Source organism: Triticum urartu, chromosome 1 (assembly GCF_003073215.2).
Source record: "Triticum urartu cultivar G1812 chromosome 1, Tu2.1, whole genome shotgun sequence".
Taxonomy (NCBI): Eukaryota; Viridiplantae; Streptophyta; class Magnoliopsida; order Poales; family Poaceae; genus Triticum; species Triticum urartu.
This window is the reverse complement of record NC_053022.1, coordinates 4332008-4349761: the sequence shown is the minus strand read 5'-3', so window position 1 is coordinate 4349761 and position 17754 is coordinate 4332008. Positions and strand designations below refer to the sequence as shown.

General features: G+C 49.0%; 1 protein-coding gene across 1 annotated transcript; it reads left to right on the top strand.

The window, feature by feature from the left end:
- The first annotated feature begins 10791 nt into the window (after positions 1–10791).
- LOC125550768 (cytochrome P450 89A2-like) lies at positions 10792–12573 on the top strand. Its single transcript, XM_048714137.1, has one exon. It carries the CDS (start codon positions 10826–10828, stop codon positions 12386–12388), a length of 1563 nt encoding a protein of 520 aa, XP_048570094.1. The 5' UTR covers positions 10792–10825; the 3' UTR covers positions 12389–12573.
- The last annotated feature ends 5181 nt before the right edge of the window (positions 12574–17754 follow it).

Sequence of the window (17754 nt, the reverse complement as noted above, 5' to 3'; positions counted from 1 at the left end):
GACAGCGATGACCCAAACTTCAAAGATGTTCATATCAACATTACAGAACTCTTTCATGTAGATCACTTCTCCATTTGAGGCTGTTTGACACGAGAAAAATATCTAAGACTCCGCGAGAAGGGAAGGGGAGTGTATTTCTCTCTTGCGCCGGGGAAAGAAGAAAAGAAAATTTGCGGGCGTGCCAGTGTACCGTAGTACACAAAAAAAAAGATACGGGAAACGAGTATTTCATTTATCTCATTGGAGAAAAAAAATTACAAGATCCCATAAACAAAAAAGTGCACTTCGTGGCCTACTAGCGCGGCCAGCCTGACTGTGGCGATTGCGGTCTCCTGGTTCCCGGGGCCTTGGAAGGCTCCCGGTTAATTACACCAGCGGGTTGCTCCGCGGGATACGTCCGATTAAGCCGTGTGGTCGTCCTCGTCGTCTTCGCTTCGCGTCCTCCATGCATGATGATGGTGATGTGTGTGTGGGCAGCGGCAGAGCCCGTGTCCTTGTCGGTACACGCACCGCAAGTGGGGTGGCCTTAGCGGTGGCCGCGCCCGCCCTCGCTGTCGTGCCTCGTCGGTCTTGGCGGCATTGGAGTAGTTGGTGTTGGGGTAGCATGGGTCGCGCTCGGCTTAGACTTCTTGACGACCTGTTGCTTCATCAGGGTGTTCAAAGGGCTACGCCTTGCGGGTGTAACGGTTTGGGGAGACCGGCGTCAGTGTAAAAACTAACGCGCGCTCACATGGGCGTCGCCGGGGTGGTTGGCATCTCATCTCGGCTAGACGCCGAGTATTCGGCGGTCCACCAAGACAAAGGGGGGCCGCCTCACGAGGCTGTGGAAAGGTAGCATTGTAGAGGCCACGTCGCGCTGGGCTGGGTGACCTGTACGCTAGCGACGCCGTGGACCTGTACGTCGCTGCTTTGTCTGCCACAGTGGGTGCACCTCTCGTAGGAGGGACCGGCCTTGGACAACGCCGTTGCAAATTCGAGCTCGATGAAGGATCTGTACACCATTGACCTGTTCATCGGGGACGCGTGCCTCATGAAGGAAGAACCGGTCTTAGATCCGTCTTTGCGGACATTGGTTCCACCAAGGACCTGTACGCCGTGAAGGGAAAGGAGAGTTTCGGGCTGCGTCGTCAGCGAGCTCCGGTTCCGCCACTTCGTCTCCTCCAAGAGCGTGATGCAAAACCTGTACGCCGGTGTACCCTTTGCCATGAACCTGTTCACCGTGGCCCTGTTGGTCGCCATTTGTGCGTCGCGGCCTGTACGCCATGAGGTGTTCACCGAGCGCCATGAAGGCCGCCATGGTAGGGCGCCGGGGCTAGCGGTTGGGCTGCGTCGTTGGAGAGCTTCGGCTGATCCCGAGTAATCTCCAGCCAAGAACGTGACACCATCAGGAAAAATGAGCTTGGTGTTCATGTCGTCGAAGTCCTTGCCACCCTTGCATGGATGGCTGCTGGTTGGTCTCCGTTGCGGCTGCGGTTCCTGCAAGATGCGGTCTGCCTCTGGTGTTTTGTGAAGGGGTTTGCCGTGTGTTGGATGGATGGGCGTGATGGCTGGCTGGTGAGTTGGATGGATGTAGCGCCGGCGACGAATGGATGTGGCGCTGGCGAGTCTTCTCTTAGGACGTGCGTGGTGAATGGATGGATCTCCTGATGGATGGATGTGTGCATTGTGAAGGGCGGCGGCCTTGTGGCCTCTACGCGTGCGTGCCACCTGGTGCGACGAAGTAGAGGACGGGCTGCATGATATTGAGCTTCGTGTCGTCACCCTTCATGGCGCCTACTTGATGAAGTTAATGAACGGTGTGTGATGGCGGGCTCCGGTTTGCCATCTTGAACGACATCCCTGCGTGACGAAGTAGACGATGGGCTGCATGATGTTGAGCTCCGTGTCGGTGTGGTTGCCGACGCCTGCTTGACGAAGTCGTCGGCGGGCAGCGCCCAGGCAGGCTCCGCTGCTTCGTCCTCTATGTCTCGATGAAGTGGGCGAAGGGCGTGACGGCGAACCATAGGTCTCCATCTCGAACGGCATCTCTTCGGTGTGACAAGGTAGACGACGGGATGCACGATGTCGAGCTCCGTGTCGCCATCCCCCATGGTGCCAGCTTGACGACATCAATGGTGGGCGGCATCGTGGCGTGCTCCATATCGTCGTCTTCCGCGGCACCATCTTCGATGAAGTGGACGTAAATGGCGTTGGCGACCTCGGTGCCGTCGACCTCCATGGCGCCGGCTCGACGACATCAACGGTGGGCGGCGGTGCGGCGTCGCTCCATGTCGTCTTCTACAGCGCCACGGTAACGAAGTGGACGCGAGGGGTGATGGAGACCTTCGTGTCGTCGACCATCATGCCATCGTCCTCCACGGCTAACGGTGGCTCCATCTCTGGCGCGCCCTCAGATCTCCTTGTCGCTGCCACCAGGGGCGCGTCTCCGCCTTGTCTTCTCTGCTGATGTTTGTGCGTGCCGGACTCCTCTGCCTTCCAGTTGTTCTTCTTGTGTAGCATCTGATAGACGAAAGGCATAGTAACAAATAGAATTAGTCAGCGAGGCTTGGTCTTCTCCCGTTTGTTCATCTCCTCGGGCGCCTGCCGTGGGTAGACCGCCGCCGTGGCCGGCATCTCTTCCTCCTCAGCTTGGCATCGCTGCCACAATTTCTGGGGCGTTCCTTCTGGATCCCTCCCGGTGCCTCCTGGTGCGAGGCCTTATGGATGGATGTATGCCACCATCTTCAAGTTCTCTCGAGGGTGCCTCCTTGGGTTCCTGCCTGCTACCTAGACGAGGCACGCAGGAGGAGCTGCTGCAAACCTCCATGCCTAGGTGCTGCTCCTGGACCCTTGTACGTGTATGTGTTTCTTCCCCTCATACACAAGAGAGATGAATATATTTATTGTTAGTTAACCTGAGAGATGGTACTCCATGTTGTATCTTGACACACGCTCATCCACAGGTCGGTCGCCACCAGCGTGTTCCGCTTGCTGCCCGTCCTCCTTGTCACCGCCGCAGCCACCGGCCGGCCGGACGTGTGTTGCCAACATAGCGGCGAGCGCATCACTTCTTTGGCCTCCGTGATCTCCTTGCCGCACATGCTGCCGCCGGAAAGGACCAGGTCGCGTGGGCTGCCCGATAAGCGTGCTGCGTCGTGGTTGCCCTTCGACCCCTCAAGGCACATTGCTCATCTGCATGTCGACGCTGCCGCCATTGGGCACGTCTTCTCTTCGTGCATACCTCCTTCCCGCTGCTGCGTCCTGCGTATGTGAGCTCCGCCCTTCCCTGAACCCTGGAAAAACAATGACAAAGAAAACACATGTATTAGGAGGAAGAGGGTGTTGAGGGCGTCGTGGCCACTGCCAACGCGCCGGCCAAGATTGGGCTGTTTCCGAGTCGTCATTCCTGGCGCCGCCGCTTCTCCTCGTCTGATTGGCCTCGGGCGCTGCCGCAGCACCTGTACATCTCCTCCGGCAAGATGCCAACTCTCATCGACGCTGCCGCAGGGGCGCGTCTCCTCCTGAGTGTCTCTCCGTCCTCGGGCCTCCCCCATGTGCGTGCACCCCTCTCTGGACGTGCGTGAGTCCTCTGATGGGTACTTCGTGCCAGATGGATGGATCTCCTGGTGGCTCCTTCTGCATTTGTGAGGGATGAATGCGTGCGTTCCTGGTGGGTGCTTCGTCCGTCCCTTGGCCGGCGGGCGCGTGCTGTCCGGCGAGCCCGGCAGCATGCCCTCCGGATCTCCTGGGCGCTGCCACCAGGGAGTGCGTCTCCCTTGGGCGCCTCAACGTACGGTACCTGGTAGATGGAAGATCGAGAGAAGAAGGGACCATATATGTACCATGGAAGAAGAGAAGCTGGACATCATGCATTGATGTCTTCAGACACCTCTTGTAGGCACGAACGACCATATCTTGGACGTGACATGGAATGGCCGAACGGCCATGTGCATGGTGCACGTCGCCGCGTCTTCAAGATCGGACGCGGTCAGCGCCGGCTCGGCCTCTGCACCGTCGTCTCCTTTGATAGGGCGGCGCTCTGCCGCGGCCGTCGGTGTCGAGCTCCGGCCAGTTCACACGGCCGCTGCTGCTGGACGTGAATAAGACACATAGGGGTGCCACGCTGGCGCGTCCTCCACACGCGGCCGTGTCATGGTTGCCCTTGAGATGTGACGTCCTCGACGCAGCCGCGACGGCTGCCCCGGGCGTGCCTCTTCTTGGCTCCGTCCTTTGGATGCTGCCGCGACGGCGCGTCTCCTCCTCCCCCCTGTGATGTGATCTGGTGCCCCTATACTTATAGGCAAGAAGTCCAGCCCTTGGGCGGCCGCGTGATGGGCCGAAGGGGTTCCGATCTTTCAGCTGGAGTTTGTTTGCATCGTCCTTATCTTGTGTCGAGTCGATACTTATCTCCTCTTCTTCTTGACGTGCACGCCCACGGGTGTATTCTTAATAAATAAAAATACATATGTACATACCGGCCGGCTCGTGGCCACTGCGTCCAACCAACCTGATGGTATTGATGTACTTGTACAAAGCCTGCGATGCAAAACAAAGGCTAGAGAAAGGATCAGTACTTGATAGGTGTGCGCGTACTTGCCTTCTAGCCGGATGAGTGATCTCCCCACTAGAGATACTCATAGGGTATTTGGAGATGTCTAAATACGCGCCGTCCAGGGCGCCGGTATACAGGTATTTGAAACTGACGCGCGGGCGTTCAGGTGTATGTACGATTCAGCAAGGCGTCGATGGGAGCTGCACCGAGCCTCTACATCTGCATAGTTAGCTAGATACCTGATCAAATACGTGAGTGATGTAGCTCATACCATGCATGTAATCCACAAGTATACGCTGGTTGGTACGTGGGCAAAATCAACGTGCATGCATGCACGTGGAGCCCAACCAAGGATTAGCTAGTGCATGCCCGTACGTATACATCCAAATATCAAACATGGACGTGTAAATTGCACTTAAAGAAAAAACATTTGAATTTAAACTTAGAAATTCTGAAAGCAAGAAACACAAAAACACATCAAACAGAGGCCATCTTAAATAAGTTCTTGGCTGTGCCAAAATCTAGTGTCAACACATGCCCCCCTGTTTTTTGGCAAAGCTTGTGTGCCGAAAAATAACTTGCACATAGCTTGCTCTAAGGATGATGTCAACACTCCATTGGCCATTTTGCATGTTCTTAGGACGATAAGTATATATCGGCTATTGCTTGTTTGAACCTCTTAATGCAAACTTAGGTGAAAACTCCTCAAATTCCATAACGATCCGGTGATAAGGTTCCATAGATCAAAACCATCCTCCGAACCATATTGTTCACCCTTTCCGCAGATAATCAAAAATGAACTCCTCCAATCCTTACTTCGTCCGATGAAGAATTCCATGTCATAGGCGTTAATGGCATAGTTGAAGAATATAGATAATGTGTAGACTGGAGATGCTGAAACCTTCGGCTTGGTCCTTCATAGTTTTGACTCTTTTCCTTCTTCACCTTCTCCGCACTCTTGTAATGGAAGCTTGCACATAATTATTATTTTGAGTACTTACTTTGGGAACCCATGCCATGTTCCTTTCTTCAAGTTCTTGTGCACCAAGCTTTTGTAACTCCTTCTCTTGACAATACGATAAGCCGAGTGAGCACCTCGACAGTGATTTTGTTTCAACAAATGGCAACCCTTTTTGGGCCTTGTGCACCCTCAACTTCTTTTCTTCAGATTTGGCACTCTGATTTTATCAATCGATTGCTTCACTTCTTTGCCTTTTGCAGCCAATATCAACACTTTAATTGGCTCTTTATTATTTGAGATCAAATCTGAAGTAGCACACTTACGACCATCTCTTTTCACGCGGTAAACTTGCTTTACCACCTCTTTCTTCTTCCTTGAGCTCTGGACTGATTCCTTATGATTGAAACAGTCTTTGACGCGTGATTGTTCAAATGTTGATCTTCTTGGAGCTGCATAGTATTGGTGAGATGGTCTAAAATAAGATGGAGAATGTGCCCTTGTATCATACCTGTCCCATGATGAATATGGATCTATATGAGCATAGGGAGGCATCCACGACATTGGCATTGGCGGCCCAAAATAAGGATATAAATATGTTGCATTAAAATTCTCACTTTGCCAATACCGATCATTATATTTGCGCCTTGGGGGCGATGTTGGTTTCTTTGCATGATTTGGCTGATAAGCATTCTTCTCCTCAATCTTCTTTTCATATTTATCCAATAGTTCAGCGGAGGTGATTTTTGATCTCTTACACTTGCGCTTATTTTGGCTTTGTTTTCTTTTGGTTTGCTTTCATTGATCATTGGATGTGCTTGCTGCCCCCAGTCCTTAGCGTCTGTATTGTAGCTTCGATGGAATTTTCGCCCTCAAGATTATGTTCATTATGCTTTTCAACAACTTCTTTACTTGAAAGGTTGATCCCATCACTTGCAGTTTTTAGCTTCTCTTTAAATGGATCGGCTTGAAGCAGCCGATGGAAAAACTTTCTGCCATCGGGACCAATCGGAATAGACTGGTCATCTCTTGGTGTCTCAACAAATTTCAATCGTCCTTTATCAATGGCCGATTTAACTATTTGACGAAACATTTTGCAATCCTCAAAATTGCAATCCTTCAGCACCAACTAGGAGTTTTGTCGCCAACACAGCTGCGCTCTTGGGCCGGCCCAATACGGGCGCGCGCGCAAAAGGGAATTAAGGGAAAAAGTTTGCCCCAGTGAATGTATCGAACCTGCGACCTCATGTTTTGTGCTAGGTTGCGCTAACCGCTCGGCCCCTTGAGCGAGTTTGAACTAGTACTTTGTTTCCTTTTTATATTATTTCTTTTTTCTTTACCTTCTTTCATTTCCATTCTTCCTTTCCTTTACCTTCTTTCATTTCCATTCTTTCTTTCCTTTACCTTCTTTCATTTCCATTCTTTCTTTCCTTTACCTTCTTTCATTTCCATTCTTTCTTTCCTTTACCTTCTTTCATTTCCATTCTTTCTTTCCTTTACCTTCTTTCATTTCCATTCTTTCTTTCCTTTACCTTCTTTCATTTCCATTCTTTCTTTCCTTTACCTTCTTTCATTTCCATTCTTTCTTTCCTTTACCTTCTTTCCTTCCTTTACCTTCTTTCCTTTTTCCTTTATTTCAGTTTTAGTTTTCTGGTTTTTTATTCTTCCTTACTTGATGATTTTTTCCATATTCGTTGACTCTTTTCAAATGGATGAGCTTTTCTCATTTGTTTATTTTTTTTTCAAATTTGATGAATTTCTGAAAAAATATCACAAATTCAAAAAGAAGTTGACCGGATTTGGAAAAAGTTTAAAATAATTGAAAATAAATCATTGATTTTGAAAAAAAGTTCATCAAATTTGATAGAAGTTCATCGAATTTGGAGAAAAGTTCATTGAATTTGAATAAAGTTCATCGAACCAGGGAAAAAAAGTTCATCAAATTAGAGAAAAGTTCACCATAATTGAAAAAGTTCATCGAATCCGAGAAAAGTTCATCCAATTTGAGAAAAGTTCATCATAATTAGAAAAAGTTCATCGAATCCGAAAAAAAATCATCGATTTTGAGAAAAGTTCGGCGGATTTGAAAAAAGATTTCACTAATTTGAAAACAGTTCATCCGAAAAATGAAAAAAAAAAGTTAATGGATTTAAAAAACAACACAAATATTTGAAAAAATAGTTCATCTAATTTCAAAATAAGTTCATCTAATTTCAAAATAAGTTCATCGATTTGACGAAAAAGTTCATGAATGTACCAGATAATTTATTGTCCCAGGAAGAAGAAAAATAGAAAACAAAAAGGAAAAAGCAAAAAGAAATAAAATGAAAACAACAAGAATAAACGGAACGGAAAGAATAAGGGGAAGGAAAAGTTCTAGTTAACCACATCGGAGTGATAGGCGGGTTGGTTGCACTAGTATGTACTGAAGAGGGAGGTTGCTTGTTTGAATCTCCGCGAGCACACTCTTTTTTGGCGGATTAAAAACAGAGAAGAAACACAGAAGAAAAAAATTCCTATATGGGCCAGCCCAGCACGGGGCGCTGCAGGCGCCCGTTTGCAAAATACACATTAACGGACGCCTGCAGCGCCAAATAGGATATGCCACCATGGGCCTCCAAAAATGTTACTGGAGTAACGACCCTTGACGCGAATAGGGCCGATCGCGGTCCACGGCACGCGTTGGAGTGATTTCCGCGTGAATCGAACGTCCTAGAACGATTGGATCGCGAGAATGGATGTTTGAGAATCTGATAGCGTGAGATGTCTCAAAAAGTGCTCGGTTATGATGCTTCTAAATCACTTTAGCTACATATCAGCTGACTGACTTTTACATTTTGGGTCAGTTGATTTTTTAACCGTTGATTGCTGCTTCAAGATGCGTGCTAGTTTTTTTTCCTGTTGTGTGTGCTGTCCTGTATTGGGCTGGACGTTTTTTCAATCGATTTCTTGTTGGGCTGAAGTCCGTTACGTATTTTCTTATTAGGTTGTTTATGTGCGTATTTGCTTCTGTTTTTTGTCATTTTTATGGGTATATTTTGGATGTTGGGTGAATACAAAATAAATACACGTAAGTAATTTATAATATGTGTATAAATTCTAATTCTGTTAAAATATGCACTATTATGTGCTTATTTCTTACGTACTATTAAAACAGTACGGTTTCGTTATAATTGTATTTTCTGTTAAATTCCACTACCATATGCATATTCTTGCATATTATTGAAAGCACAATTGTTCGTATATATGGTGTGTAACTTTTGTTATTGTTTGATTATTTTATAATTTATTTCTTCTTAAAGGGTTATATCAATGCAACTAACTCATTCTTACTTAGAAAACTTCATTATTTTGACTTTGTTGTAGTAACTATTTCATGTTTTTCTGAAGGGTAATACCAAAACCACTAATTCATTTTTTCTTACAAAACTTCATTATTTTGTTTTTGACTTAGTGCTTGTTTCATTTTCTTTCTTTTTTAATGGTAATACCAATGTCACTAATTCATTCCTTCTTAAGAACTTTCTATTTTGTGAGAATTCTACTATTATATACGTATTCTTGCATATTATAAAAAAGTGCAATTTCTGTGTGTATTGTGTACAAATTTCTCTGTTTTAAATTTTTTGTTTTCTGTGTCTATGCATTTTCTTTTTCTTCTTTTCTTTCTTTTAGTGGTTATATTTTATTTATTGTGGATTTCTGGCTGAGTGTAATTATATACATATAAATACTATATAATATAAGCAAAAATTAAATGATTTTATGATTATTTTTGTATATTACAATAAAGTGCAATTTTGATGCATAGTTGTGTGCAATTTTTTTATTTTCTTTCTTCTTAAAGGAAATGCATTATTTCAGTTACATTATTGTAAATTATAGTAGAATGCCAAAAATGCACTATTATATGCTTATTCTTTACATATTTCAAAAAGTGCAATATCAGTGCAAATTGTGTGCGAGTTTCGAATGTTTTTTCTTTTTTCTTTTCTTTATTGGTTATTTTTTGTTTTTGTGGGTTTTGGCCGAGTGTAATTATATGCATACAAATAATATATAATATGTGCCCAGATTTCCTGATTATATGATTATTTTTGCATGATAAAGTGCAATTTGAGTGCAAAGTTGTGCGCAAGTTTTTTATTTTCTTTCTTCTTAAAGAAATAGATTATTTCAGATACACTTTGCGTTAGTTATAGTAGAATGCGAAAATGCATTATTATATGCTTATTCTTTGCATATTTCAAAAAGTGCAATGTCAGTGCAAATTGTGTGCAAGTTTTGAAAGTTTTTTCTTTTCTTTATTGGTTTTTTTGTTGGTTTTTGGATGAGTGTAATTATATACATACAACTAATATATAATGTGTGCCCAAATTTCATAATTATATAATTATTTTTGCATATTCGATAAAGTGCAATTTGAGTGCAAAGTTGTGCGCAAGATTTTTTATTTTCTTTCTTCTTAAAGAAATAGATTATTTCAGTTACGCTTTGTGTAAATTATAATAGAATGCGAAAATTGCACTATTATATGCTTATCTTTGCATATTTCAAAAAGTGCAATCTCAGTGCAAATTGTGTGCTAGTTTAGAAAGTTTTTTCTTTTTCATTTCTTTCTTTTTAAAGTGTTTTGTACTTTCCTAGAAAATTTCATTATTTTGATATCTTTTTTTTAAAAGATTATACCAATGTCATGAATTCGTTCTTCTATAGAAAACTTCATTCTCTAAGTTTTATTTCATTTTTAGTTTTCTTTTCATTTCTTTTGTAAGGATAATGCCGATGTCACTAATCCACTACTTTTTAGAGAACACTTTTTTGCGGAAATCTCACTATATTATGCTCAGTTTTGCATAGTAATAATACATTTCTATATATGTGTATGTATAAAAATAAATATATGTGAGTCCGCTATTCATCGGTGAGATTGCACATGTATAAAAATAAATATACATGTGTGAGATTGCACATATAACCAGTAACCATTGCATGCAAATATGTGTGAGAGTGCTATTCACTGATCATCTTTTTTTTAGTACATTCATTGGTCTTTTGCAAAGGCTTGGCCAATACTATACTGCCGTACGGACTAGAGCAGCCCATGGTCCAGCTGTGGGCTTGTGCCGACGCTGGATGGCGTTGGCTGGCATTGTGCAGACGCTGCATAATTGACTGAAAAGAGTTTGGGTCAATCGACTGACCCAATACCCATGTCGATTGAGCGGTAGCCAGTCCCCTTCTAAATAAGATATATAGGGGCACCAAGCACCGGGTGCTGCATGATTGCAATTGGCCTAGGCAATCAGTAATCACTCATCACACATTCACACGTGATGGAGCTCCCAGGGCTTCTCCTTCCCACAGCTATTCTCCTTCCTCTGGTTTTATTCCTCATCTCAATTCCATGGAGCCGCCGCTTACCGCCGGGGCCGGCCGGCCTGCCTTGGCTTGGAAACCTGCTATATTTACAGCACCTTGACGAAGACTCCATGGACATCCTGAACGCTGAGAGGCGCCTCCATGCGCGCTACGGCCCGGTTCTCGGCATCCAGGTGGGCAACCGCCTGCAGGTTACCCTGGCAGACCGCTATCTCGCCCACACTGCGCTGGTCGGCCGCGGCACCGCCCTGGCTGACCGGCCGGACTACGCCGTGCGCAACTTCGGTGGCCTGAACGCCATCACCATCACGTCCGCCAACTACGGCCCACTATGGCGCCTCTTCCGCAGAAACTTCGTGGCTGAGATCGCGCACCCGGCCAGGCTCCGGCTGTTCGCGCCGCTGCGGGCGTCTGTGCTTGCTGACATGACGGACAAGCTATGGCGCCAGCAGCAGGAAGCAGGAAACACGGGCGTGGTCGTCAGGGACACCTTTCTGCTCGCCATGTTCCACCTCTTGGTGGCCATGTGCTTCGGTGAGCGGGTTGACGATGGCGTTGCGCGCGAGATTATCTCTGCGCTGCGTGAGCTCATGATCTACTCCTTGACCAAGTTGAGGGTCTTCGACTACATCCCGGCGGTCACGACGCGCCTCTTCCGCGGCCGACTGGATGCCATGCACGCTATGCGCAGCAAGCTCAAGGAGGTGTACCTGCCCTTGATCGATGTCCGGAGGGAGCGCAAGAAGCTGCTTGCGAGCAGCCAACCGCCGTCTCCTCAGAATCAGAATGAGACGACGACGTTGCCGCACTGCTACGTGGACTCGTTGCTCGACCTCAGGATCGACTCCGACGGTGGCCGCCCCCTCACCGACGACGAGGTACTTGCCATGTGCTCCGAGCTACTGATACAAGGGACGGACACCACAGCCACAGCGCTAGAGTGGATCATGGCCGAACTGGTGAAGAATCAGCATGTCCAAGACAAGCTCTTCGATGAGATCTCAATTAGTACAGGTCCCGACGATCTACACCGGCCGGAGGAGCTGCACAAGATGCAGTACCTCCGGGGCGTGGTGCTTGAGGGCCTTCGGCGCCACCCACCTGGGCACCAGGTGGTGATGCACGCTGCGGCAGAGAACATGGAGATCGGCGGGTTCGTGATCCCCAGGGGCACGCCAGTGAACTTCATGGTGGCCGACATGGCCATGGATGAGAAGACTTGGGACCGACCACGAGAGTTCCTACCAGAGCGGTTCCTCGCGGGAGGAGATGGCGAGGGGGTTGACATCACCGGCACCAAGGAGATCAAGATGATGCCATTCGGAGCCGGGCGAAGGATCTGTCCGGGCCTAGGCGTCGCCACGATGCACCTCGAGTACTTGGTGGTCAACCTGGTGCGTGCGTTCGACTGGCGGACGGCGGAGGGGAAGGCGGTGGACGTTGTTTCTGAGGAGGCCCAGTTTACCGTCGTCATGAAGAACCCGCTCTGTGTTGGCCTCGTGCAGAGAGCGGCTTAAGTTTAAAGGAGAAGGCTGCAGTATGCAAAGCTGTTTAGTTGCACGTCCGTCATTACGCATGTAGCTAGCACCGTGTACCTTCTTTTCTTTAGTTCGGGTTGTTTACCATGTGTACTTCCTCAGTCACATGTTAGTTATCTCTCAAACAGATGTATATAACAATAAACGAAATATGTATCTGGCACACGAGATTTTTTTTGCAATTTTACCGAATGCATCCTCTGATGTTCGATCTGCATTGCACGGCACCTTTTCTCTTCGTCCCGCGAAGCTCTGCCCCTCGTCATAGGAGAAGAAGATGACTGCTGGTGCTTGTAGCAGGTTGAAGTTCAGAGGAAAATTGGGATAAAAGTTCAAGTGCTGCTTACGGACGCATGTTGCTGTGGACATCCTCTTCCACCGATGCAGGTTGTTGCTCTATCTCCCTCATGATCTCTCTTTCTGTCTCTCATGTTAACTGGGTTATCGCCTACTGATGCACTTCACCGTTGATGCAAAAAAAAAATAACTACTACCCCGCTTACAAGTTACAAATGCCTTTTTTTTCTTGCATCAGAATCTCAACATTCTTCTGAACCTCATTTGAAACTATCTCCCATGAAACATGTACTAAAGCTGGGACAATCCGGGAACAGCGACGTCTTGTTGTGCCATGTAGGCTGCGGGAAAGGTTCATATATGTAGCTACATTTGTTTTAGTTTGTTGATTTTTTCCTACCACCGAGAGAGAACAAGAACGGCTGCGACATTTTATTCTGAACTTCCATCTCTTTTGTTGCACGCTGTTTAGGATATGGCTATTAGTTCTAAACCATTTTTCTCTCAACTATTTACTCCAGTAACTTGCGTGTAAATAACATGACAACACTGAAAACCTGATAGCTTACGTACAACACCGCGGTACTTTGAGCTAGGAAAAAATTAGTTGAAAACAAACTCCAGATAATTTCTATGTAAATAACATGGTAATACATGCACAACAGAGTCGATAACCCACCTACAAATATCACGGTAACTTTTTGACACGGCAGAAAAGTTGATCGTAAAACACCATTAACTTTTGTGCAAATAGCATAGTAATATGCACACAGCAGATGTGATAATTTTTGTACAAACACCATGGTAACTTTTTGACCCTAGAGATAGAAGTTATTTAAAAACATACCGCCGATAACTTCTGTCAAATAGCATGGTAATATGCACATAACAGACGTGATAACTTAGTACAAACACAGCGGTAACATTTTGACCCCGGAGAGAAGTTTGTTGAAAACATACTCCGTACTTTACTATAAGTAACATGATAATATATCAGCCGCTGTCGGGGAAACCGATCACAAGGATCCCTTCTACGTTTGGCGGTGGTTAGTTGAACGAAGAGCAGGTCGAGCCGTTAAGCACACAGAGGATTTTTATTCAGGTTCGGGCCGCAAGGATGCGTAATACTCTAGTCCCGCTTTATCTGGTTATATGTGTGTTCTTGAGCTTTTGAACTAGCTACCGTGCGTGCTTTTCCAAATGTATGAATCCTCTCTCTGTGCGTCTTGGGCTTCCTTTTATACATAAAGGGGTTGCCACAGTGGCACACAGGAGGTGGAAAGCTACAGTGGTACGAGCTTATCACTCGATCAACGTAGGACAAGCGCATCTAATGCTTTGCCTATGTGTCCTCTCGCTTTATTAGGGACGGCAACATAGGCCATCTCATCCTTCGCCGCTCCTCCTCGCGTCGCCACGCGTCCGGGCCGACGAGGCATGCAGCGCCACACTGGCCAACCAGCTGCTGTGTTTGCGAGATGGTAGGCTTCCATGAAGATCAGCATGCCGCCACGTAGGCGCCTGCTTAGCTGGCGTGCCTATCGTTGTACTGGATTGGTGGTGAAGTGGCAAAACCTTGCTGGGCACGGGTCTTGCCGCGGCTCAGCGATCGTCCCCGGCAAGGCTTGCCGGAGGCCTTGGAGTCGTCCCCGGGAAGGGTTTGCCGAGGGTCTTCGCTCTCTGATCCCACGTGGATTCGTGGGTTGCCAATCTTCATGAGGGGTTGCATGCTACCAAACATGTGCTCTCCAAATCTTGGTCTTAACGTTGTTGATGGTGTCAGAGCTCGCAACCCCAAGGGTGGTGGCCCTGCTAGTCTCTTCGCAAGTTGTCCCGGCAAGGGCGCCTCGGCAAGGCTTGTTGCCAGGCGTGGACCTGCTCGCCTCCTGCTGCCTGTTACCTTGAGCGTCTGCTCTGATATTCCTCGTTCCTGCCTTGCCTCCTGCCGTCCTCTTCTACTTTGCCAAGCCTGCTGTAGGTGTGGCTGCGACCATCCGTGCACAAGTAAGGGGTATAGAAATACCCATACTTTTGTACATCGATAGGAGCCCCCGGCCATAGGCGACACATAAGCGCAAGGCGTAGTTGGGCCAGGCCCAAAGCAGTGCGCGGGCGGGCGTGGCAGAGGCAAACCGCCACGATGTTTCTGTCAGTTGTGCTTCCCCACGACCCGCGTCGAGCGCGTGACGTGGGGGTCGTGCATGGGATGGCCTCAGCATGCTCGCGTAATCTCGCAGTCGATAGCAAAGAAGCGGCCCGTGTTTCCCTTATTAAAAAGGGAGGAATCTGGAGGAGCGCTACTCATTTACTAAGTGGACTCGGGTCGCAACTTGCATGGCGCCACACCCCATGATCACGGGGTGGAAATCGGTTGTCACACCTGTCCTCACTCCCCCTTCTGCCTTGCCACGTACCCTCCATTTATTAGGAAGGGCAGGCGGCGGGCGTGGAGGACGTGGGCATTAATGTCGAGGCGGAAAAATCAGGCACTTGTGGATTGGGGGAGCGGGCCGGTTCTGATTCCCCGTGCTTCAAGAGGCCACATTGGCCGTGTTGGGCGGCCACCCCTTGGGCTGGGTGGCCAGGCTCCGACCTTGCTCTTCTATAAAAGGGGAGAGGGACGGCGCCTCTCCACACTCGCCTTCCTCTCCCCTCTCTGCTCGCCATTTCCTTCCGACTCACCATGGTGAAAGGGGGTGCTGGCGCTTCGGTGGCGGCGGCAAGGAGTTCTGCTCGACAGTGCGTCCCTCCTCCTCTGGAGCCTCCGGTGGCTGAACCCGCCCCAAGGGGAAGAGGAAGGGGACGAGGCCAAGGTCATCGGGTGCTCGGGGAGGAGGTGGATGGGGCGGTGTTCCAGCCGCGCCTCCGCCGGCGGCCCCCCCCCTCCGATGGGTGGCCACATCGGGGACCAGCTCTACGTGTTCTTCATCAGGCTATATAGGCCTGTATGTAGTCGCCTCCGGCTTCCGACCCCGCTCGCCCGGGTAATGCAGGAGGAGGCCCCGCGGTCCTTGTGGCTTCAAGTGAGGGGCTGCGGGAACGATAGCATATGGGCTGATGTTGACTTTCCTTGTCCTCGCGTCATGGATCTTCGTCAGGGGTGGAAAACTTTTGCACGTGCCCACAGCTTGACGGAGGGGCACGTTCTCCATTTTAAGTTAATAGAGAGTGGCCTGCTCTCCGTCAAGGTCTTCGGGAACTCCGTAATTCGCCTAGGGTGCTGCGTGGAGAGCTCCACTGATGACGAAAGCTCCTCCTCAAGCGACAGCGGCGAGGAGGACAGTGCCATCAACGACGACGGTAGCGGGCGGAAGGACGATGGCTCCGATCCTGGCTGACCGCCAGTGGCCACACCATCATTTGGCTCTGGCGACGCCGGGGGCTATGTCCTGCTGTCCCTGGCGACGGTGGTTGGCGGGCTTCCTCGTCAAGCTCTCCATCGCCCAGTTCCCCATGCCTGTCACATTGCGCGTCCTGCCATGCCTGGGGAGAAATGGGGCAAGAACAGGGATTAGGGACACTTATCTTTTTTCCCTTAATTTGTAGGCACTTGCCAAATCTTAACTTTCTAGGAAATGTAGTCTACCGAGCCCATGCTTACGTTCTATCTGTACTTGCATCAGCATATCAATGAAAATATGAGCTTTCGCCGGGAACTCATGCACGTATATGTTCGTGCAGAGGCAAAGTGCCCCTTTAATGAAAATAAATGAGTCTCCACTGTTGGAGAGTCCTAGTCCAGCTGCTACAGATAGAATTCCTAATATAGATCAAGTCGGTTTGTATCCTACCTAAACTTGTAACCCACGTTGATTGCCATGTAATTGTGTATATATATGACATAATGAGAAGAGAGGAGGCGTGCAATCTTAGCAGCCCCGATTCATATTGGTTTTACATGGTATCCAGCAGATCGATCCTCTCTCTCTAAAATCCTAAACCCGATCCTCATCGCCCCTCCTGCTTCTCCTTCTCCCCCACCATGAACGCCGACGAGTTGAAGAAGCTCGAAGAGGAGCTCAAGAACCGCGAGTCCATCATCAGGACCCGCGAAGAAGAACTCAAGCGCCTTGCCACGGAGCCAGGCAAGGCCGCCGTCACACACTCGGCCGCCACCATCCCCGCACCCTCGTCCTACGTTGCCTCAATCAAAACCTATGTGCCCATCACCCTCGATCTTCAGGACTCTAACTACTCCAAGTGGCGTGAGCTTTTTCTCGTAGCTCTTGGGCGCTATGGTCTCTCCAACCACGTCATCGGCGACGCGGCCGCTACCCCCTCCGACACATCGCCCACCTCCAATTGGGGACGTGATGACTACACGGTGCTCTCTTGGATTTACGGCTCGATTTCCATCGAGTTGTTCGGCATCATCATGGCTCCGGGCTCCACGGCGCGGCAGGTGTGGGACTCCATCGCCAACCTCTTCCACGACAACAAGAAAAGTCGCGCCCTCACCCTTGACGCTGAGTTCCGCAACACGCCACAAGGAGACATGTCCATCCACGACTACTGTGCCAAGCTCAAGTCCCTCTCCGACGCTCTCGGCGACGTTGGCATATCCATCTCTGATGAGACGCTCGTCCTCACGGTGCTCCGCGGCCTCAACGAACAGTTCAGCCATCTACGGTCCTTCCTTCCGTTTCAGGTGCCGTTTCCATCTTTCCTCCAGACGCGCTCGGCCCTTGTCCTTGAAGAAGCACAGAAGAAAACAGATGCAAAGAACTCCGCCGCCACTGCGCTCTGGGCAAGCGGCAACAGTGTCTTGCCACGCGCGGGCGGCGAACGGGTTCCGCCGTCCGGGGGCGGACACGGCTACGGCGACCAACGTCCTCTCGGACCCTCCTCGAGCTGGTCCAACAGCGGTGGCCGCGGCACCTTCACCAACAATCGCAGCCGCGGCCGCGACGGCCGCGGACGGGGCCGCTCTGAGCCCTGGATGTACAATCCCTGGACCGGCCTTCCGACGCGCGCACAGCTTCAGCAACAGCCTACTCCAGCGCCGTGGCAGCCACAGCCGTGGCATGCTCCTGGCGTGCTTGGTCCAT

Excerpts from the sequence above, each read along its gene's own strand:
- LOC125550768 (XM_048714137.1), top strand. The coding sequence starts at position 10,826 with ATGGAGCTCCCAGGGCTTCTCCTTCCCACAGCTATTCTCCTTCCTCTG.